The sequence below is a fragment of the Halichoerus grypus genome, chromosome 12 (assembly GCF_964656455.1).
Source record: "Halichoerus grypus chromosome 12, mHalGry1.hap1.1, whole genome shotgun sequence".
In the NCBI taxonomy this organism is placed as follows: Eukaryota; Metazoa; Chordata; class Mammalia; order Carnivora; family Phocidae; genus Halichoerus; species Halichoerus grypus.
This window is the reverse complement of record NC_135723.1, coordinates 86356356-86379523: the sequence shown is the minus strand read 5'-3', so window position 1 is coordinate 86379523 and position 23168 is coordinate 86356356. Positions and strand designations below refer to the sequence as shown.

Genomic DNA, 23168 nt, shown 5'->3' with positions numbered 1-23168 from the left:
AGAGTTCTAAGAGATATTTAAATGGGACAGACCTCTCCAACCCTTTTCTGCCTTCATCAATTTCCATGATGTTTGGATCCATTTCAGGCAGTTACTGCTTCTGCACGGGGGAGTTATAGGCTCTTGGCCCTGGCAAGAGAGGGGATTCCAGTGAAAAGGGAGGCTACACCAGCCTTAGAGCCATCATAGCGAGCCCTGTGTCAGAGTCCTGGCTGTGTGCCCTTGAGCGGGTCCACTTAACCTCCTCTAACCTATGTCCTCATCTGTAAAATGGAGGCTGTCGTCCCTAGCTTGGCAACCTCGCAGGGTTGTAGTTGGGCTCACACGCAATCATGCCTGTGAAATTGCTTTCTAAATTGTGAAGCCAGGTACAACAGTCAGGACCACCAGTGTGCCCACGCGCCCTGTCTCTGTGTTCTGGAGCCTTCAACCTTCTGCATCTCTCAGACTCCGGGGCAGAAATATAGCAGCCTCGGATCCCCACTCTTCTGCCCCTGTGTCCGAGGGGAGCCCATCATCAGGGTCATTGTTGGTGGCCAAGTGGAGAAGCACTGTGCTTGGAGAAAATACAGTTGCCTGGCTCCTGGAAATTCTGATTGTGCTGGTCTGAGGTTGGCCTGGACCTCAGCATTTTCTAAAAGCTCTACAGTTAGGTTTTAGTGAAAAGCTCAGTGAGCTTTGGAACCGCTTAGCCTTGACCCCATTTCCCTGCCTTTCCCTCCTCCCTGGCACTATGTGGCCTGATTCTCCCTTGGAGTTGTAAGCCCCCCTGAGGGTGGTCCACACTCGGCAAGCAGGGGCCTGGGGAGCGTAAGAGGGGAGTCCTACACCCCACGCCAGCCCCCCGTGTGCCCCCAGACTCCAGTCAAGCCCAAGCTCTGATCACAGCAGCATCCCGGGCAGGCTTAATGGAGTAGAAAAGCTTTTTAACATGAATCCCACTTATGGCATGCTACCTGCCCTATATTGTCACATTTGTTTTCTTGCGGCTGCCTCAGTCCTGCATCCTGCAGGTTTGTTTGCAAACTCAGCAAACGCCCTGTGTTTAATCGTGTCTGGAGGCTGCATCCTCACGTCCCTGCCACAGCGGGGGCTGCCGGACTCTGTGCCAACACCGCCATGCTGGGTCTCGCTGCCCGACCCGGCCTGCCAGACATGCCAGGCCAACCAGCGTACCCACATGCTGGCAAGCAGCACGGCCTCTGGTGCTTGGCCGCGAGCCAGCATGCTTCCCTGTCCCAGACCCACAGCCAACTTTTGATTATGCCTGTTCACAGAGGTCAGGGGAGAAGCTGAATAAATTAAGGCTGCAGATAACCCTGGCCTCGTTTCCTCTAATAGCTAGAGCGTCTCCCTAGCTTCACCTCGCTCTCTCCGGTGCTGTGGGCAATAAAATGAATTCACTGGGGTTTCCCTCCTCTTCCTGCCCTCTGCTTGCTATTGGAAAGCAGGGGAAAGGCCCTCTGAAAAGCTGGAGAGGGGAGAGGGGAGAGGAGGAAGCAGGGAAGTGGTTGGAAAGTTCTGAGCTGGTTGTAGAGTCAAGCTCCTCTTCCGAGGGCCAGGGACTGTGGGTCTGGGGACCGCAGGGGGTCACTGGGTGAGGCTGGTGGGTCAGGGGTAAGATCATGAGGTCCCACCAGAGTTCCTTCAAGTCCTAACTCCTTCTCCAGCACCACTTAGAAGGCCAACAGTGGCGGAAGGGTTCAGCTGTCCCAGGGGCACATCTGGAAACCTTTAAAGTTGAACTTATCAAAAATACATAAGTAAAAATCAATCGATCAATCAATCAATAAAATAAAAGTTGAACTTTTCATTTCGGAGAAGCAAACCAAAAAGGCGAGTCGGCCACGTATTTCACAGGGGTGCTCCAGGAGCCGCCTCGAGTGTTTTACAGATGTTATATTATTTAATCTGCATAGCCTTTTGGAGATGGGGGGCGGTGTTAAATGCCTGACCAAGCTAGTAAGTGGCAGAGCTAGAATCTGAAAGCCCAGGTCCTAACAGCTGCACTGCCTGGCTCCCCCGTGACCCCCCCTCCCTGCGGTGGGTTCTACACACCTACGTCCCTCTCCCAGGCCCTCCCTCTACTGAGCTTACCTGTCACAGGCAATGGCATTTTGATACTAGGAGCTGTTTGTTGCTGTAACGCAGACTAAGTGGGCAGAGAAGGCGTGGCCGAGACTCCTAGCCTTCCCCCAGGCCATCGCACACGTGTCCTCTGAGAAGGGGCACACATTAGCCAGGAACAGACACCTCCTCCCCCCCACCCACCCCGGGGCCAGCAATTATTTCTGACCTCGCTGAGTCCCCATCTAAATATAGCCCCGGCCAGCCGCTTCTCATCTGAGAAGGGGAAATCTGTTTCAAGCCTTAGTCTGATGTAGATCAGATTCCCCAGCTGCACACAACGGGCAGTGGATGAGTTACCACCACCACACCACTCCCCCCTCGACAATGAACCTCCTAATGGAAGCCAGATGCCCCACGGCTACAGTCCTACGGGGTTAGCCCCTCCTGCCTTGCCTCCTCAGCTCTGCTGCAGGGACACCCGAAGGCTGGGGGGTGGGGGGGGCATGGCTGGGTTGCCTGATGCACTGCTGTCTCACTTAGAGAAAGGCAAGAATGGGCATTGTCCTCTCAGATCTGAAGAGCTACTGCAAAATGTCCTCAGGCGAGCATCTCTTCATGAGGAAAACACATTTGCCCATGTGGGCAAGATGACCCCTGTCCAAGGATACTCAGACATTAGAGGACCATCTTCCTCTTTCCCCAGCAGTAGGCAGGGCCCCTACAAGGGGAGCTCCCATAGGTTCGGGAGAGTTCGTTGGCTACCTTGAGGCAGGGGGTGAGGGCAGAGGAAGAGATTTAGGTTTCTTTGGGGCACCTGTGGTCTCCCTGAGATGCTGGGGCATAGAGGGCCCCCTGAGGTATATCCGTTTCCTTTCATTTGGGCACCATGATTTTTCCCAGGGCCAGATTCCTTTTTGAAGGAAGATGTTTGTCCATTCTCCAAAGGAGGCTCCTACCCAGACAGGAGTGTCTGCCAGGAAAGACGTGTTTCTTTGCAAGCATGCTGCCATGGCCCTGAGCACTCCTGCCCATCGCTGTGTGCACATGTCGCTCCTGCTACCAGGCACATGTGCGCCCGTTCCCATCCGGGTACCATTCGCACGCAACCACCCTTTAGTTTGAACACTCAGATCGTTGCTAGGGACGCTGGCTAACAGTGCCCTTGACAGAAGGCAGTTGGAGAAAAGGGTTGGGTGCTGGATGGAGAAGGGGGTGCCTGCCCGGTCTGCCCTGTCACTTCCCGCAAAGAGTCATGCCAGCAAGCCAGAGGGTCTCGGCATATGTCTTGGAACTCACTTGGCTCAGCTGCTGGGGCCGGGATAAAGGTGTCTCCGTGCCAGCCACCCCCCACTTGGCTGCTGGAACAGAGGCCTCCGTTGAGCAGGCTGGGCTTGGGAAACTCACACCAGCAGGTCCCCAGTCCCAGCTCAGATGGGACCATAGCCTCCGTCAGCAGCACTTGGTGAAAGATGGCTGGACTGGGAGCAGCACTTTGATCCCAAGGACAAAGGCTCCTTCCCACCTGTTGGGCTTGGGGTGTGTCCCAGAGGCTCTGCCTCTCCCTTCAGCCCTGACCTTGGGGCCAGGTCAAGAGCAGACATCTTGGGCAGGAGTCTGTATCTAGGGATGGGTCTCAAAAGAATAGTGTTGGTGGCCGTGTGGCTTTGGACAAATCTTCTAGCAACTGAGCTTCACCTGAACAATGAGGGGACTGGCAACTAGATTGTTCCCAAGGTCCCTTCCAGCTTATTAACCCTGTGAATGCCAGAACATTCCTCCCGTCCCAGGCACCTTCTCTCTTACATGGTGGCAGGGCAGCTCTCTGGGTGGGATATGGGTGTAGCTAGCTGCCAGTCTCCTCTGTCAAATGCACTGGATTGACCTACCTGAGAAAATTCATGCTCTGCAATACCAGGGCCCCAGAGGTCTGGTCTTCCAAACCCACTGTGTGAATGTGACCCTGACAGTCCAGAGATGGGAGAGAAGTTGACTTTTACACTAAGAGATGAACCTGTGGCAAGAAATTCAGAAATTTTAGGTTTTAGGGTATAGCCAAGATGGGCAAATCAATTCCATGCAGTTCTTGGAATATGAGCTTGACAGGAACCAATTTGCGAGCATTCGCCCTCTTGCTTACGGAGTCTCATTTGCCATGCCTGAGCTGGGTACTAGGTGTGGAGAGATGAAGAGAGATGACTTCACACCACCCCTTGCAAGGGGTTCGGGGGGACATTTTCTCTGGGAAAGAGGCTGGAATGACAGACCGAGTTGTTACTGGCATCGGACTAACTCATTCATCTGTGCCATCCCAATTAATGCTCATGCCAACCTTTCAGGGTGCTTCCTATTATCCTCAGAGGAGGAAAAGGAGTCCAGGAAGGGGCAGATCTGGGATGCACACCCATATCTGTCTTCTCCCCAGATCTCTGTTTCTCACTTAGCACTGAGATAAAGCTATTCCAAACTCTCTTTTTCTCTCCAAGCACATTTGAAAGAGCCGGGAAGTCTCCCTGGAGGAGGAGGGCTGCATTAAGACCTACTGTCAGTCTCTTTAGAGCTCCTGCTCCATGATGGACTTCTTGGCCCCCTGGAGGGGCCCTCAGCCCCTGAGCTTAGCCACCCCTTCCTGCTTTACAGTACACAACCTGCAATGCTGTAAAATTTTCAACCCGAGAACTGGGATTCAGTGGAAGTACCAGAGGTTTTTCAAACCCCTGGGCTGCATCCAGGGAATCGGTATGTTGGAGCCTGATGGCGGGCTGCTGCCCCCAGCTTCATTTTAATTTCCATCTTTGCCACTGCCCTGCTGTGTGACCTTGGGCAAGCTGCTCAGCCTCTCTGGGCTGTGGCTCTTCCATCTGTGCACCTGAGAAGGGCATCACTTTCTCGCTTGGCGAGGGGTCTGGTTAATAACAAACTCGGGCCATTGCCGTGCAGCCCACACCGGAAGGCGGAGGATAGGGTGATTTCTTGGGGCTCTGTAGAAATCGCGCTGAGAGCTTCTCACCCAGCTACTGCCGCTTGCTAATGAGGAACAGCATATGTTGATGATTCCGGCGTCAACACTCGCTCCTTGGCTGTCCGAGTTCCCAGAGCAAACTGGCTTCCTATTAGGCATTTATACTTATTAATAGCAGCAAATTGCAGCCCTCCACAACATCTGCTACTTTTCATTTGCAAAGAGCTTCCTAGACCATTTGTATTAGTAGTATTTTATGACCGATTCTCCCAGGCAGAGTAGGCCTGGGTCCTCCTATCTGGAAATGAATCAGTGGAGGCATAATGAGGGGAAAGGATTTGTTCAAGGTCACCCAGACACCCAGAATGGATTAGAGCTCGGGACCTCCGCTCCCAAGCCTCATACTCTGAGGCTGCTGCCCTTATTGTTCTGAGTATCGATGACCTTGACCCTAGAACTCCTGCCTACAGGCAGGTGGGGACAATGCTGACAGCCTGCCCTTGATCCTGGGCATGAGCCCACTTGGGTCAGAGAAGACCCCTGCTGGATTAGCCCCAAAGCCGGAGCACAAGCAGGAGGAGTTGCAAAGTTCAAGGCAACCCATTCCTGAGGGACTTGTCTTGCTGCCAAGTAGATAAAATCATTTCCCGGTGGTAAGGCAGCCAGGAGATCAGTACAGCGGCTTCTATGAGCATCTGTGCTTCCAGTTAGCCCTCCACACCTGGAGAACCACATTCTCTTTCCAGTCTTTTCTGGTACTTTGCTTCGGGGCCGGACGTCCCTGAGATCTACAGATCTACGGTCATTGAATTAGGAGAGCATGGTCAGCATGGAATACACTGGGAAGATTCATTTGTGATGTTAGACCCAGCTTTTAAAAGCACGTAGAAACCACTACACTGCAACCTTTCCCCTCCTCCATCCCCCCGACCCCTCTACCTTTCACAGGACTTTTGTACCCTGGTGTGACTTTATGGCCAGCATCCATGTATCAGCTAGCTATTGCTACCAAAAAAAGCTGTGTAACAACCTCCTCCCAAAACTCAGTAGCATATAATAGTAAGCATTAACTCTCATATGCGTGGACCTGCACACCCATTTCTCATCTTCTGATATAGATGGAGCTTGGCTGGGCAGTTGCTGGGCTAGCTGGGCTTGTCTCCCGCTGTGGGTTGGGCTCAGGTCTGCTCCACATGGGTTCATGTGGCTGAAGAGCAAGCAGCTCCGTGGGGAAGCTCCTTTCATGAAAATGGCAGAAACACAAGATGGCAAGTCCGACCACAGAGGCACATCGTAAGCCTTTGCCTCGTGCTTGTTGTCATCCCATTGACCAAATCCAGTCCTGAGGCCAAGCCCAAGTCAAGGGGCTGGAAGTACACCCCACCTCTCCATTCACCATGAGGCCAGGTAGGGGCGGGTGTGGGGATGAAGGAGGGAAGAGTTGGGACTCATGACACAATGTGCCACAGCCTGTGACCAGCCTCCTGGCCTCGGCCTCTCTTGCCAGCCTGCCAAGGCCAGACCTACCTGCCACCTCTGAGCAAAGAGGATGTGGGTGACTGTGTGCCAGGCACCTGGCATAGGCTGAAATAAACATGCTTCCTGAGCCCGTGCTCAGCCACCGCAAGTTCAAGCCCTGGCAGTGAGGGGCTCAGAGGTCATCACGGAGACAAAGCCTTCATACAACCCTTGCATGGCCCCAAGTCAGCAGAAATGAGGCCTGCAAAGGCAATCAGAGGCCACCAAAGGAAAGCAAGGCCCCTGGAGAGGTTTGGAGGGGCGCCCCAAGACCGTGATGCTGAAATCCATATGTATTGCTGAGTTACTAATTTTCTGGAAAAGCACTGACTATTCCCAGCTCTACTTCCTTTGCTCAGAGACAGGAGGACAGGACGGGGATGGATGGGACAGCACCGGGGAAGGATGGGAGCTGCATATTTTGACAGCTCCATAGCAGCCCCTCAGAGCTTCTTAATGGGTCCTCTTGCATCCTTTTTTCCCCCTTTTTTGACAATTTTAAAGGAAACTGGGTACTTAAGAAGCCTTTTGGACATTTAAATTAACCCCCACCATCAGGTTAAGCGTAGCTGTCGCAGCATTAGCATCCAATTAAAAGAGGAGAGATGGAGTAATAACTCACATTTCGACTAGAATGTCAAATGCTTGAACAAATGAGAGGCGCTCACGGAGATTGTATGTTGTATCTATGGAACATTTCTGCATGTAATCAGCAGAGCTGCAGGCACCCCTTGCGATGCTAACAGCAACAAGTGGAGTGAGACTCTATTGCCGGAAGAAAGCAACTTCCAAAATATCAGGGAAACCAAGCAGAGTCTAGACAGCTGGGGGCCAGGACTCAAGAAAAATACCCTCGTTGCCGTTAGCACACCCAGGCCCCAGGCCCTCTAGGCGGTGGGCTCTGGTGATCAGTGCAGAAGCTTGTGAAGGTCAAGTTCATGAGTTGAAGTCCTTGGGTGGGCTTCTTCACTCTGGCTCAGTCAGTCCTTGTCTTTCTATCCCCAGCCATTGTTTGTACATTCCCGGCCTTGTCCACGGGGCCGGACCGGTGTGGGAAGAGAGATGATGATTCTATTTACAATATTGAAAAACCAGACAAAAGGGATGTTTACCTTGGGGCAAAAGGGTGAAGAAAACCAGTGTGAGTCCCAGAAAGGTAGTGGGGGGGATGAATAGAAGCGGGGGTAGACACCCACACGCAGGTGCTTCCTGCTCATAACTGAGAATGAGAACCAAAGCAGAGGCTAAGCAATAGCTGAAGAATCTTATAAAATCATAGACCATTTGACCTCATAAGACCTATTTGAATTCCGAGACCCTTCCCTCTGCCTCTTGGAAGAGGTGGGGGGGCCTGAGGAAGGGTTCTGGGTGGAGCAAAGCTATGACATTATTTTTCCAAATCAGGAAATAGAGGCCCAGAGCTTGAGAATGACAGACCCAGTTACATCACAGCACATGATAAGAGATATTCATCCAAAACCCTTTTGTCCATTTGAAATTAAATTGAAAAGAGTTAACAATGCCTATCTTTTCACCCAAGGATCTCAGAATATTTTATAAACATGAATTTATTAGTCTAACACCAGAAACATTTGTCTTTTTTGCTTATCTCACTTAACATAATGTTTTCAAGGTTCATCCATGTTGTGGCATGGGTCAGAATTCCCTTTTTTTGAAAGGCTGAATATTACAGTAGTCCCTTCTTATCCACAGGGGTTACGTTCCAGGCCCCCTCGGTGGATGCCTGAGACCATGGATAATACCAAACCCTAGATATACTATGTTTTCTCCTACATATATGTACAACGCTAGGATAAACTTTAATTTATAAAGTTAGGCACAGTAAGAGATTAACAACCATAACTAATAATAAAATAGGACAATTATAATAATCTCACATCAAATGATAAAATGCCCACATGATGAGATGCAGGGAGGTGAGTGACCTAGGCACTGTGACCTAGTATTAGACTGCCGATAACCTTCTGGTCATATGTCAGAAAAGGGGGATCATCTGCTTCTGGACTGCAGTTGACCATGGGTAATTGAAACCACAGAAAGCGAACCCATGGATGGGGGTTGGGAGGAGAGGGATGACTGTATTCCACTGTAGGCCTATACCACATTCCATGTATCCATTCATCTGTCACTTTGCTTTGGGTTTGGGTTGTCTTGGGTCACTTTCCACCTTTGGGCTATTGTGAATAATGTTGCTATGACCATTGGTCCATAAATATCTGTTCGAGTCACTGCTTCCAGTCTTTTCTTTTGGGGTGTGTCCCCAGAAGGGGAATGACCAGATCACATGGTAATTCTATGTTTTGGAGAAACGACTACACTGCCCAATAGGACTTTGCACAAATCCAGTGGCATGTGCTGAGACGACCCTGTGTGGACCCTGTCTGAACCCCTCCACCCGAGGAGCCCCACTTCCACCAACACTCATAGACACACACAGAGGTTCTGTCTGTGGAAGCAGAAAGGGTGCTTTGCAGACACATCAATCAACACGTCTCCCAGAGTCCAGTGGCCAGGGGACAAGCTTCAATCTTCTGTGGTGTCTGAGACCATCCATCACGAGGATGGCTTGGGTCACAATCGTCATCTGATTCGTTCTCTAAGCAGAAGCCCCCCTCCATGACGTCCTTTTCTCACCTCTTCCTGTGGTCTGAATTCCCTCACTCAGTTAATTAGCATGCCTGGCACTGTAGCTTAAGACTTTAATCAGCGTGGGGTGGTTTTAATTAATCGTGTGGCTCTGCATCTGGAGTGGTTTGTGTTCCAGGGTCAGAGGAGGAGCCAGTGATGGGGGAAGGGAGAGGCGGCTTTGTTTGGTAGAAGATGTAGGTGGAGAGTCTGGGGGTTTGGAGAGAAGGAATCACAACCCCACCACTGTGGCTCCAAAGCTCCCTGGGCCCCCGTGTGGCTTCCTAAGCAAGGTGTGGAAGGTTCCCGGAGCCATTAGGGTAGAGAATTGCACCGAGATAAGTGATGGAGTCGGTCTGGTTTTCAGAAGGGATTCAAAGCAATGGTATAGATTGGGAGATATAGAGTCGGTCCTGGAGGGGCTGGCCATTCTGGGGAATACTGCCTGAAAATGGGACTTCGAAGGCTTCCCAGAAACCTTCTTTGGGAAAGTCCTGGAGAGGCGAAGGGAGCATCACCTCAGGTAACGGGAACCGTTTTTACTCGTTTTGTCGGGGTCCCGTGGGCACCTCAGTTTGAGCATCCACACTTTAAAAAGAATGGAAAAAAAACCTAGATCAAGCTCAGAAGAGTAATAAAAAAAAAAAAAAGACTGGATGTATAGATAGAAAGATCCTAGAAGAAAAGGTTGAGAGAAAGCTGAGTCTCATAATAACTGCTGAGGAAGGACTTATGCCCCTGTCCCACAGGGATCCGGCTAGATGAAAAGCAGAGGAAAAGACAGGCCTGTTAGAGTAGTTGGTAACAGCACTGAATAAGTCCAGGAAGCTGGGCTACCCCAGAGTTTCATCCCAGAGATGAAGCAATGACAGGTGTAGGGGCAGACGTCGCAGTCAAGGAGGAAATGGTATGATCAAGGTGCTGAAGAAGAAGAGTTCTTCCTGGCCTGTGATATACTCCGGGGGGAGTTCGTGGGGCCGGGGAAGCCTATCAGAGCAGATTCCTGTGATGTGGCAGAGAGGGAACGTGGCCGCGCGATGAAGAATGGGGGATTAATGACAAAGACGACAATAATAACCGTCACTTGCAATGTGCTCGTGCGTTTACAAAGCAGCTTTGCGCCTACCAGGTCATCTGTGCTCTGGGAAGCTCCGTGAACTGGGAGGGGTGGGGGTGGGGATTTTATCTCCCTGTTTAAAGTCCAGGGAAAATGAGACTCGGGACTTTGTTGCTGGTAAATGGAAGAGCTAGGATTGGAACCCAGCTCTGCGGGCTCCCACACTCTTTCCGACCAAACTACAATCACGCTCATTTAAAATCGGGAGAGGAAGGATTTTACAATTCTAGGTATTGGCGCTATTTAACACCAGTTGCGAGATATTTTTAGAAATCTGAATGCAAAGCCTTTTGAGAACATCAGGTTCGCCAAGCAACTGGCATACCCTGGAGCCCCGTGGCACATACATCCAAGGTAGATTATAGAACATGTCAGTGGGAGAAACTGAGGAGGCTATTAATTAAGTCTAGACCAAGAAAATGCTTTTGATTGAACAAGCCATGATTTTCTCCTTAAGCCCATGCAAAATATGGAGTGCTAGACAAGCAGCTGGAACATATGAAAACATTATTATGCACTTGTGTTACCAACTTCCACCATCTAAGTTCCCTTTTATTACTCTTTCCCCTCTAGGCATCATGTTTTCAAAGACTTTTGCCTGCTCAACAAACTGCATTTATTAAGTAATAATATATTTTCTATTTTTAATATAGGACATACATCACTGGGTATGCATACAAAAAAGAAAACAGCAACAATCCAATTTCCATTAGGCTTTTGGAACTATTGAAAATAGCTTGTGGACCTTATTACCACTCATGAATTCCTGGGAGTCCAGGTACTTAGGGCTGGGAACCACTGTTTATATGCTTACATGACCAGCATGCCTGTGCCCACTTACAGGGTAGGGAGAGAAACGAAAGAGGCAATAGGAATAGGGTAAGTTCCTGGCTGTGTGTAGAGCCAGCAGGGTAATTTGTACAAAACTGATTGTCAGAATTAATTGCAAAAATGGGGAAAGTCGCATATGGGCAGAGCTGAGGCATGGCCCATGCAGATTACACGAGCAGTAATAACAGGAAAGATGAAATCCCACAAGTACCAAAAGATATCCAAGAACACGGAGAGAGGGTCACAAAGGCCAAGGGCAAAACTACAAGAAGGGGATCAGGAGGCCAGGAGGTAACTAGGAAGAAGTCAAATTGCAGGGTGGTCTTTAAGAAGGCTCAGCATGCGCATGAGGAAACAAAACAAGACAAAAGAGATATGTAAAGGGAATAAGAAAGTGAAGGGAGAAAGGGAAGCGAGATCATATGGGGTTGGGAATTAATTATTAATTAATTCCAAAAGACGGTTTCGAGACTAATTGAGCAGACCCTGGTGCCAGTTCGCCTGTGCATGAGTTATAAGTAGCCCCTGCCAAGTGTACAGAATTTTTCAGAGGCAGATGCCCCATGCAGCAGCAGGGGGACGCAGCCTGCACATTGGCTCATGAGGCACAGAGGCTCAGTCCGGTCAGCGTGGTTTGCACTTCTCTGTGCCTGTTGTCTAATAGCGAAAAATTATAAAGGACGGCCACATCAAATTCTCTTAGCACAAGCTGAAAGATTGGGTAAGGAGTCTTTTGCGGAGATACAATGGTGTCCCAAACAGAATAGGATGATTAAAAAAAAAAAAAAAAGAACCTTTTTGTAAAGAAGAAACTGGCAACATAGAGAATAAAGACCAAGGCTATTGAAAGAAAATTAAAATTCCATGTGATCCTGGGTATCGTGATTAAGTACCTCTTATGTATTGGACCCTGAGAAGCCCTGTGAAAAGACATCTGGGCGAAGCTACGTTGGAGAACAAAGACATGCAAAAGATTTTTCGGAGCATGCAGGAAATGGAAGCATTTGGGCTAAGCAGAAATGTCACGTGGAACATTTTACATTAACAAGCGGCTGGTGAGGGCGAGTATAAGGTTTTGGAGTTGGAGAGGAAGCCTGTAGTCATGAAAAGGGTGTGGACAGGGGGAGAGGTAGCAACAGCTCTTCTATGAAAACACCAGTGTGAAAAACTTTTAAAGCCAGTTGGCCAACAGCAGGAGAAAGAGAGTGGACAGCTTAACAGCTACAAAGTGAGTTCAAAGGCACAAAGAAGGAGAAAGAAAAGGGTCTTGGACTTCGCTTACTTACATGCTCTCTGGGACCACACAGATGATAACAAACAAACAAACATAGGGAAACTAGGAAGAAGGCAGAGCATCTTATAGCAAAAAAGAAAGGAAAGAAGGAAAGAAGGAAGGAGGGAGGGAGGGAAGGAGGGGGGGAAGGAAGGAAGGAAGGAAAGAAGAAAGGGAGAAAGAAAGGAAGAAAGAGAAAGGAAGGAAGGAAGGAATGGAGAAAGAAAGGAAGAAAGAGGAAGGAAAGGAAGGAAGGAAAGAAAGAAAGAAAAAGAAAGAAAGGAAGGAAGGAAGGAAGGAAGGAAGGAAGGAAGGAAGGAAGGAAGGAAGGAAGGAAGGAAAGAGGAAGAAAAAACAAGAGAAACAATAAACATTTGGATTTATTACATTGATAAGAAGTAAATAGGTGATGATTGGATGTTTGTAGAGTGTTTTGGGGATTTAACGGTGGGAAAGTTTAAATGTACACTGTATAGGGGCACCTGGGTGGCTCAGTCGTTAAGCGTCTGCCTTCGGCTCAGGTCATGGTCCCAGGGTCCTGGGATCGAGCCCCGCATCGGGCTCCCTGCTTGGCAGGAAGCCTGCTTCTCCCTCTCCCACTCCCCCTGCTTGTGGTCCTGCTCTCACTATCTCTCCCTCTCTGTCAAATAAATAAATAAAATCTTTAAAAAAAAAAAATGTACACTGTATAAATATCTTCTATAACAATTTAAAATGAACTCTAAGGAGGTTATTGGCAGAGACTTCTAAGAAAGTAACAGGTGTTTGTCTCCCCTGGATGCTTATGTGGCCACCTGCTCAAATATGACCACTCAAGGTCCCTTTCAGTTCTGGCACCCTGGGCCTCTCCACGTTCCTATGCTGATTTAGGTGATTTATCTGATAGAATAGCATCTCTTCCCAGTGAACTACTGGGCGTTCTGCAAAATCCTAATCACCCTTCTCTTGTCCTCCTGTCCTAGCTCACCAGAGTCCCCGTGGAGTCCTGTGGTCAGTATCAGAGCTGCAGCGAGTGCCTTGGCTCCGGCGACCCCCACTGCGGCTGGTGTGTGCTCCACAACACGTGAGTACCGCTGGGCAGCTTCCTCCGGCCTCCCATTTCCCCTGTAATTCTCCTCCTCCTCACCTTCTCTGTCACCACCCTCCTTCCCTTTGATCTCTCTTCTCTCCCTGCCTTTTCTTACTCTTCCTTTTCTGTACCCTTTGCAAATCCTATCCCATTCTTTTGTTCCAACTTCACTCTAAATTGCCAGATTCCAGTAAGAAATGTATGGAAATGTCAGCCTGGGAATGATGAGGAGTCAGGATGTGGAATCATGTGGGTAATTGCACATTGGAGGGCTGGAGGGAGATTCCTGGACATTTCTGATTATGACTTAGCTGGAGGCTGATGTTCCAGGACTGAACACCAAGGAAAAAGGCACTGGACTTTTTTCTCAAGGCTCACGTGGGCCACTAAATCATGTGCAAGATATGGACTCTCCACTTAGTGATTTGACAGCCACAGAAGACACTCTTCGATATCTACCCAGAATATTCTGGTACTTGAGGTGGACATTTCGAGTGTGTAGCACCCAAGGACCCTCCCTCTGCTGTCAGTATACCCCTCTGGCTGTCAGACGACCCTGGACTTGGGCGCACTAGACCAATGAAGCCCTGTCCCAAGCACTAGGCACTCTCCCTATGTGCCTCTTGGCGCCAGTTCCATTGTATTCTCTAGAAGAGGGAAGAAGGCAATGGTGTGCAGTGGAGGTATGTATATCCTACATATACATGACTTTCTGTGTGGTCTCAGTTTCTCCCTTTGGTAACATAATGCCTGCCTCCTGTCAGGTAGCAGAAAACAGGGGTGAACTGGGGCCCAAGAGAAGTCTGGGCAGTTCGTGAAGGAGCCCATCAGCCTGTACTGGGAAGCCAGCAGCCCTGCACTCCTTGTGGCCTAAAGAAAACAGCCATGGACATAGACTTCGGGCCTCTGCCGCCAAGTCCAAATTCCACATTCCCCAGCTGTGCAACAATCTGGGGCAGCCCAGCTCATCTGTGGATTAGAGACGGCGATGTGGGGCCTGTCTTGTCCCCCTCACCAAGTCGTTGGAGAATGAAAGGAGATGGCGTTGGTGAAAGCATGTCCTGAACTGTGGAGTGCTATGAGATGGAAAGCGGAGGTGGGGCAGGAATGGCCACACCGTCGGGGAAGGCCCGAGAGCTCCTGGGTGTGGGTGCCCTGCCCCTAATGACTTTGGTCGACCCCCAGGATTGTCCAGATGGCTCTACTTCAATCGCATCCTTCCCTTGCCATGGGCATCCCAGCCTCAAACTGCCTTCCTCTGAGTGGTAGATGGTCCTGCTGGATTGCCCTCACCTCCGTTAACCTGGCATCGCATCTGATTTTGAAGTTTGCGTATCTTATTCATGTGTGCCTTATTAAGCACACGTTCTCAGAAAGCAAGAGATGTACAAGGACTTTGTCTTTGCTGCTCAGCACCAAGCAGCTCTCAGCTGCTATTGGCAGCTCTCCCTTGCCCAAAATGCCACGGCGAGAACAGGCGTGGGAGAGCCGTGAGGGACCTAGCGGGATGGCTGGGATGGAAATCACTGGAATCTACTTCTCACTCTTGGCAATTGTGCTATGGGGTTTGGACAAGTTTAGGCAATTCCCATTACTCATGGTAGTTCTGTCAGTCGCCACAAACACCAAATCTGAGAAGGCCGAGCCACCACTCCGATGATAGTCCCAGGGCTAGGTTCCTCTGAGCCTCTGGTCACAGCATGTCTGTGTTTTATGTGCGTCTCCATTTAAAGACACCTTGTTTACTACAAATTGTTTTATTAACATTGAACTCACGGCCAACAGCACTAGAACTCATGCCTGAACAAAGTCTACCTTGCACATGTATTTTCTCCGTAAGGCATATCATGTTCTTCTCATGCTTAAGAGCATTAGACGGAACTTCAACACAACACTTGGAGGCCATTTCGAACAGTGAAGTCACTGACAAAATGCACGACAATGCAGAAAACGCAGCACTAAAGAGATCCCGAAAAGGACATTTGTTTATAGCATGAACTGAAACAAGAAAGCCAAGTATCATCACCTGGTTCAACCTCTGATAGGAATGTGTGGGTGTGGCCGGTCACATTTTTCTCCACCCTGCTCATGTCCAGGAATGACCGCAAAAGTGCCCTAAGTATCAATTTGGGGATTTTAAATAAATGGTAGCAAGTCAGGTGAATTCGCAAACGTGGAATCCACAACTTAGGAGGATCGTAACTCTGTACATCGGAAACTTGGCATCCTCGTTTATAAGGAGGAAATGCAATACCTTCCCATGCTGGTAGCAAGTGGACAAAAATCAGGTAATAAAGGATGTTGTAAAGGTCCAAGGCGCACCACCAGGTCAAGGTGGTGTTCTCTGAAATCTTGAGCCTCCTGGTGCTGGGGTCTGTGCAAGTGTGTCTGGTAAATCTCAACTCCCCTGGGAGGATACAGCTCCTGAGCACCCCTACGTGGAGACTGCCTGCTCACCCTGACACTCCCTCCCAGTGTTAGTGACTAAGGAAAAGCACGGGCCCACATGGCTGAATGAAGAAGAGAAGGTCCCTGGGTCTTCGAAGATGCTGTAAATCGGAATATAATGTTTAACATAGAGAAAGTGAGATAAGCAGATCTTAAGTGTACACTTTGAACAGTTTTGACACATGCAAAGATCCAGGTAATCCACACTCCCACCAAGATATACAAAAATCTCTGGGGCGCCTGGATGGCTCAGTCGGTTAAGCATCTGACTCTTGATTTCAGCTCAGGTCATGATCTCAGGGTCATGAGAACAAGCCCCACATCACATTGCATTGGGCTCCACGCTCAGCAGGGAGTCTGCTTCTCTCTCTCCCTCTCCCTCTATCCCTCCCCCTGCTCACGCATGCTGTCTCTCTCCCTCTCTAAAATAAAATAAATAAATAAAATCTTTAAAATACATATATACATATACATATATATATATATATATATATACACACACACACAAAATATCCTTCATCCAGAAAGTTCTCTCATGCTCCTTCCATTCTTTCCAGTGGGCCTTTCTTCCCTAGTCACTTAAGTTCAGGTCAAAGCCAGACACTGCTTCTTCTGATACACTCTTATTTTATTTTATCATATTTTATTTTATTTTATTTTCTCCCTTGCATTTTAAATAGGTGCCAGCCGGACATTCACAGTTGGGAGAGATACATGAGGACACGGCTGGAAAAGGCTGGGGCAGGCAGAGTCAGTGCAGAAGGTGGAGGAGGACCAGAGGGAGCCTACAGACACTCCCCCTGGGGCACCTCTCTTTGCTAAGAAGGGAGCATGGTGAAAATTGCAGGGGCTTTTATTGCATGTGGGAGTGCCGTGCCCCCGTAGATCTTATCTGTACACCTTTTCACACTGGCCCTGCTCCCTCAGAGGCAGGCACTGGGCTAGGCTCGGTGGATGCAAGGGGACTGTGTTAGACGGCCTCTGCCCTGAAGCTTCTTGGCAACCAGGACCCTAGTCCAGGGAGGAGGTAAGGGTTGCAGACTCTACCAGAATCAGCACATTTGGTAGGTCCCCATCATGGGCAAGCCCCTGTGCTAAGTGCTGCGAGGCCCAGTGAGCCTGACTCTCAGGAAAACCAGGGCAAAAGAGCATCAGGAAGAGGGTTCCTTTGAGTGTCAAGTTTCCTTTTTCTGTCACTTTTGCCAGCTTTTCCTATGGTTGTAGGGAGTAGGCGGGTGGGAACTTCGTGGGAAGAGGATAGCGGAAGCTCTGTTGTGTGACAGAGAGAGGGAGGGAGAGAGCAAGAGAAACAGGAGGAGAGACAGAGGCGCAGAAAGAGAGAGAAGAGGGGGAGTGCGTAGTTTAAGGGCAGGGCCCCTACTAACAGGTGGCTCAGGTGGCTGAAAAGGTCCTTTCTCCCAGCAAGGGCACAGGTAGGGTGCAGACTGAACAGGCTTAAGAAATGCTTGTGTAATTGAAACCTCCCTCCTGTTATCTCAGAGGACGGGCCTGCTGACCCAGGAGCACAGAGCATCGCCCCATTGTCCTCTCATGCAGTCCCTGACCCAGCCTGAGGCTTGCTGGTTTCCAGTGGCAGCAGTGGTTTCAGCAAGCTGGGTTTTTATTTGCCCCTGAATCTTGAGCCCACATTCCCAGGACATTCATCTTGGGCCTGAGCCTACCTGTTCTGACTTGGGGGAAGGTAAAGGAAAGCCTCCAGCGCAGCCCACCTTTGCCTGTCCTGGGCCTGGAACATTCCCTCCAACCACCAGGCTTGGCATGTCCCCAGGCCCCTCTCCATCTTCCCCCCACCGGGCCCGGGCCAAGAAGCCGATCTGGGTCTCAGCAGGTAACGGGATCCCACAGCAGACCCAGCCACATCGATTGGCCCAGACGTTACCTTTCTGAAGAAGGTTCATCAGCGTCACTCCTGGGAGGCTCATGTAACCCGAGACATCAACAGGGGAAAGATAAGACCAGCTTTTATAAAGTCTCTCCCTTGCCCCGTGGTGACCCCTCCTCCTTGCAGATTTCTTCTGTTGGAAGAATGCCCACCCCGGGGGGCTTGGCCCAGGTTACTGTGCAGTATCCACTCCTTTTCTCTTTTGTATGGTTTCTGCCAAGATGGGGAGAGTGAAAGGAAGGGAGAGGAAAAGTACTTCTATCCAGAGTGGAAGGGTGGGGTTATGGCTAAGAACCTGCCTGTGGACAGAGCCCGCCTGGGCTGGGTTTCCTCCGCTGAGAGCAACAATGAAAGAGCCACCTTGCGGCCACACTGTGGAGATTAAGGCAAAGGACGTGTGTGAAGTGCCCTTGAGGTGCCTGGAGGTCACCCTGATTGCAGTGACTGTGGGAGCAGAGGCTGCGGGTCAGACCCAGGGCCTCCTCCATGCCCCCCTTTCTGTCCCCCCCAACATCCCCCCAGGACCGGAGGGCTGTGGCTGGGCTGCTGGAACAAGGTCTCCCTGCCTTGGGCAACTCCAACCAGCCACACCAAGGAGGCCCCCCTGCACAGGGGCCTCGGTCGGCACTGGGCCCTGCAAATGCTCAAAGTCTGTCCCATAGCCATGGTTGAGTGTCCCCTTAATGAAGTACTAGCCGATCCTAAAAATGCAGATCCTTCCTTGCTGCTTTTTTGCATATCCCATAGCCTGGTTTTATTTTATTTTGAAGCTGTGCCAAGGGACTACTTAGTACCAACCTGCTAAGGCAGTGATCTCTCCGAGGGCTGTTTGCTGAAGGCCCACGCCCTCCCGAGGAACTGTTAGAATCCCTCTGCCCAGCAAACTCTGCGGTCTACACGCTGGTCTTCCCTGACTGTCTGCCAGGAAGTTACGAGCCCCCAGTCCAGAGGGAAGAATCCCAGACTGGTTACTGGTACAGTTGAGTTTTTCCAGCTGTGGCCCAGCAGATACACAGCATGGGTTAAGGAAGCTCGCTTTTCCTCTCTTCACTCCTGCCTCCCCCTCTTCCCCACATACAGGTGTATAACACATGCTTTCATGACCAAAGGATGTGAAGTCAACAGTACCATCAGCTCACAGGAATTAGGAAAGCCCTGTGGTCCATATGAGCTCTGAGTGTCCCTCCCAGTCTACTGACTTGGCTCCCTGGGGGACAGCGTGAGGGGCTGGGCTACCTCTGAGGTTCAAGTGCAGACATGCACACCATATACCAGCATGCACCACACTCTGCCCGGTCTGCCGCCCTGCACCAAGCCTGCCGACCTGGAGACATTAACAGACACGAAAGGTCCAGGCTGTGGGATAATGGGTAGCCTGCAAGCGGACCAGGATCAGTAGGAGTAACCGGTGAATGTGTCTCAAGTAACAGCCAGCATCCTCCTTGTGACTGACTGGATGGCGGGGAGATGGACTAGCCTGCTACCACTTGTCTTTGCTTCCTCCTCCTCCTCCTCTCTCTCTCTCTCTCTCTCTCCATCTCCTGCCCTCAGTCCCTCCCCCTCCCTGCAATCCTGCTCTTCTTTCCACCTCCTCTTTCCTAACCCGTCCTCACCCTTACAGAAATAAATAGGTCCAAACAGCGCTCCCTACTGACAGAGAGGAGAGAGACAGTCCCCAGTTCCCCTTCCTGTTGGGCACCTGCTACCTGTAATTCTCTTCTCAGAAACAGGGAACCTCCCCAAGTCCCTTATACTACCACCTGAGGCTTGTGTTCAATATATCATTTGTTTGAGGAGGGGCCAAAAGGAAGGCAAGGAGAGACTCTGACCTGGGACCCAGGGTGGAGCTCGGCTCTCCCTGCAGGGATGATGGTGGGCTAGGACCACGTGGTTGTGATGTAAGCCCACAGAGGTTCTTGGGCCTCCTCTGGATTCCTGCACCTGCTGGTTCCGTAAAGTCCTGTGCCCTCCTCCTGCTTCGGTGGGTGGGGCCCAGGAGGCAGGGAACCCCATAGCAGCTGCTCAGGTTGGCTTTGGAGCTTTAAAGATGGCAAAGGGTTGTGAGTCCGGTTGCTGGTTCAGCAGCTGGTAGCAAGGGAAATTGTAGTGTAGTCATGGTTTATCCAAGAACAGGCTAAATACTTAGGTCGAGACCATGGTGTCAGTCACTGGATCCTAGAATCACAGCACTGCATGACTCGCCTGGTCCACACCCTTCATGCGGGAAACCTCTTGCACACTCGTCTGCCTGGAAGGGTTCCTTTCCCCATCCAGCTCACCTTCCTCCAAGCTGCACAGATGTGCCTGCCCATTTCCATGGGCTTTCCTGAAGAGGGCAAGGCCAGTGGTATTGACGAACCCAGTTTCTTCCCTCGCCAGGGTTCCCAGATGTGGATACAGTGACCAAAGAGCCCCTGTTAGAGTAAGCATTCCTCTTAGCTCTTCTGTAAAGATCATTTGGGAAACCCTACCGCCACCCCATTTTTTTCAATCTCCTCATGTTCTAAACATGGCTCCCCACAACAGTGCACTTCAGCCCAGGCCATGACCAATGTGAGGTGTTAAGGATGGTGGGGGTGCCAGCTGTGGGGAGAAGTCGGGAGACACTCTGATAGCCAAGGCTGGTGGACCCTGCTGCAGGGCCAGGGGATGGACCAGCACCCACCCGCCCCCGGCCTGGAGGCTCGCCCAGGCCCCACTCACAGCCCCAGTTCCAAATTGAAATTTGCTCGCCCAGCCGGTGGCACTGGATGTTAATATTTCTATCACCGTCCTTAAGAATTAATTTCTAAAGAGCTTAATCACCACCTCTTCCCTCTCCCTCACCCCCTTCCTTTCTCCGTTCCTCTCTTTTCCAATTTTCCACTTGGCTGGGAATTCTCCGGCAGCGAAAGTTCAGGCTTAGGGGAGGGCGGAGGTGGCTGCTTCATTAGAGAAGATAATCTCATTGGAACCACTGGCTTGAATAATAACCCCTCCAGGGGCCAGGCCTCTGTCCCCATGGCCTTTCAGCACCTCTGAACTGGGGCTGGAGGGCCCAACTGCAGAGAAAGCGAGATGAGGAAGGGCTGTAGGAGGAAGTGAGCAGGGCTACACTCCAATTCTGGGGGCCTGCCTGAGCTGTCTGCTCAGGGTCTGCTTCCTGCTGGCCCCCTGCAGGTCTGTGTTGTGGTGGGGGTGTGGGGGGTTGGCGAGGGGTTGGCATGGATGACTGTCTGAAGACTCCAAGTCACCTAGCGTGCACTTTTTGAGACCTGCCTGGCAAATGGATGAAGCAGGACCTTCCTCCATCTGCAGGGTGCTCCCACAGTGGAATTGAAGGAAATGCTATAGGAAGTATTTGGAGCCCCATTGAAAGAAACATCTAAGCCACCACCCCCGCCACCCCCAAAAGTCATGCATGAATCCTTTGCACACTTGCCCGCTCTGGCCTGGGCTAATGGGAAATCACAGTCCTAGAAGAGTAGGAGGCCATTGCCCTGACAGACCCTGTAAGGACTCAGAAGGGATCCGTCCTCCCCCATCCATTATCCTATCACATCTAAGGTCAGTTGTCTGTGCTTTTGGACATTTGCAGCCTCCACCCTCATGGGCCCTGAGGGATAGTAGAAATGTCAAAACATCCCTGACACTGACCTTAAACTTGACTTTCCACTAAGAGAGCTGAGTAGTCAATACCGTTTGACAGCTAGTAAGAAAGCAGAGCTCCAAGCAAACCAGACCACTCTTTTCCTCTTTCCTCCCTCCTGGTCTCTGGGGCTCCCCATCCCTCATTAGGAAGAAAACTGCTGGAACCACCTCTGTCTTTTTGTTTCTGGTTTGCCCCATGGGCCGGTCTGAAAAATCTGTGCTTCTGTGTCAGCTGCAGTTCGGAGGGCTTGCATGAGGAAGGCAGAGCAGGGATGGGATCATAATACTAGTGGACATTTGTTGAGGGCTTATCGCGTATGAGCTATGCCCTGTTCTAAATACTTTACTTGCATAACCTCATTTAATTCTCCATAATAACCCTATTTGGTAGATACTATTTTGTCCCCATTTTGTAGAAGAGAAAATTGAGGCACCAAGAGCTTAAGTAATTTGCCCAAGATTACATGACTAGATGGGATGTTTAAAATTGTAAGCTACAGGTGACTTCCTTGGTAAGACCTAAACCTGGAGGAGGGGGATGACGAGTATTTGGTTCAGGGGCTCTTACATTCGGGGAGCCATGGCAGGATGCAGCCACATGAACCTTGGAAGCAGCAAACCATGCAGGTAGACCTCATCTTGAGATCCCCCAACCAAGTACCTTTGTACACCTTCAAGAGAGGTGGGGTCCTCTCTTCTTCGTCTGGATTTCTCTTTAACAGTTGATGTTTGGCCCAGACACAGGTTCATTTTTCCTCTCTTCGTAATTTAATCAAAGACATTTTTCAGACCTACTGATTGCTCTTGGAATAAGAACTTCAAAGTTGGGGAGTCAGTGAATAATTTAAGCCTGTACCAGCTCTCTGGGTCTGCTGTTAATGGGAGTAATAACACTATTAATAGCGATGTCAGTGCAGACACCCTGGAAAAGTCCATAACATTAGCTTAATGGCTGGAGGTAATGAAGTACTCACAGAGGAGCTAGCCTGGTAAATTAACTTCCAAGACTTTTAGGCAGATGCCCTTGTTGCCATGGTCTGCTAAAGCAGCCAGGGAGGTGACCACATTCATGTCTGACCCTTCGCTCTCAGGATTCCTAGAAGGATCCTAGAGAAGTCACAAGTTGCAATAATATTCAAAGTGCATCCTAGTGGCAGGCAAAAATAGCAATTAGCCTAGAGACAAACCTTGAAGGGAAATTTTGTAATCGCCTCAAGGCACATGAAGAGAACATCAAGATGGCGGGGAAATGGGTTTGGCCGGTCGCAAGGCGGTCCGAACCTCACTTCTCAGTCTCGAAGCTTCAGCGAGGTGCGGCACAGCGGTCAAGAGCAGAGGCCCCAGGGTTCATCTGTGTTCAAGTACTGGTTCTCTCTGATTAGCTGGTGACCTTGGGCAAGTGACGTACCCACCCTTTCTGTAGTTTCCTGGTCTATAAAATGGATTTTTAAATGGTACCTGCCGCACGACATTGTTGAGAGGATTTGACATAAACCATAAGCCTCTTACTGTGGTGCCTACGAAGCGCTCAGGGACTAGCAGCCATGAGTGTATTACTCAGAATTGTTTTCCACTTTCTCGTTACACATCCAATTTACTCTGTGGCCATCCTTTTTGTCCCTGGGGCTCCTCTTCCCCCTTTAGTCCATGCTTTCGGTGACTTCTCCTTCATTTGCTGAATTCTCCCCTGACTCTTCACTGTTA

The 23168-nt window shown here is 50.2% G+C and overlaps 1 protein-coding gene across 2 annotated transcripts in view; it reads left to right on the top strand.

Moving 5' to 3' along the window:
* Positions 1-23168, top strand: part of PLXNA4 (plexin A4) — a 419546-nt gene that overhangs the window by 302129 nt on the left and 94249 nt on the right. For both annotated transcript variants that reach the window (XM_078059575.1, XM_078059576.1), the window contains exon 5: positions 13377-13477. In XM_078059575.1, coding sequence (XP_077915701.1) covers positions 13377-13477 — 101 coding nt within the window. The remainder of the gene's footprint in view (positions 1-13376; positions 13478-23168) is intronic.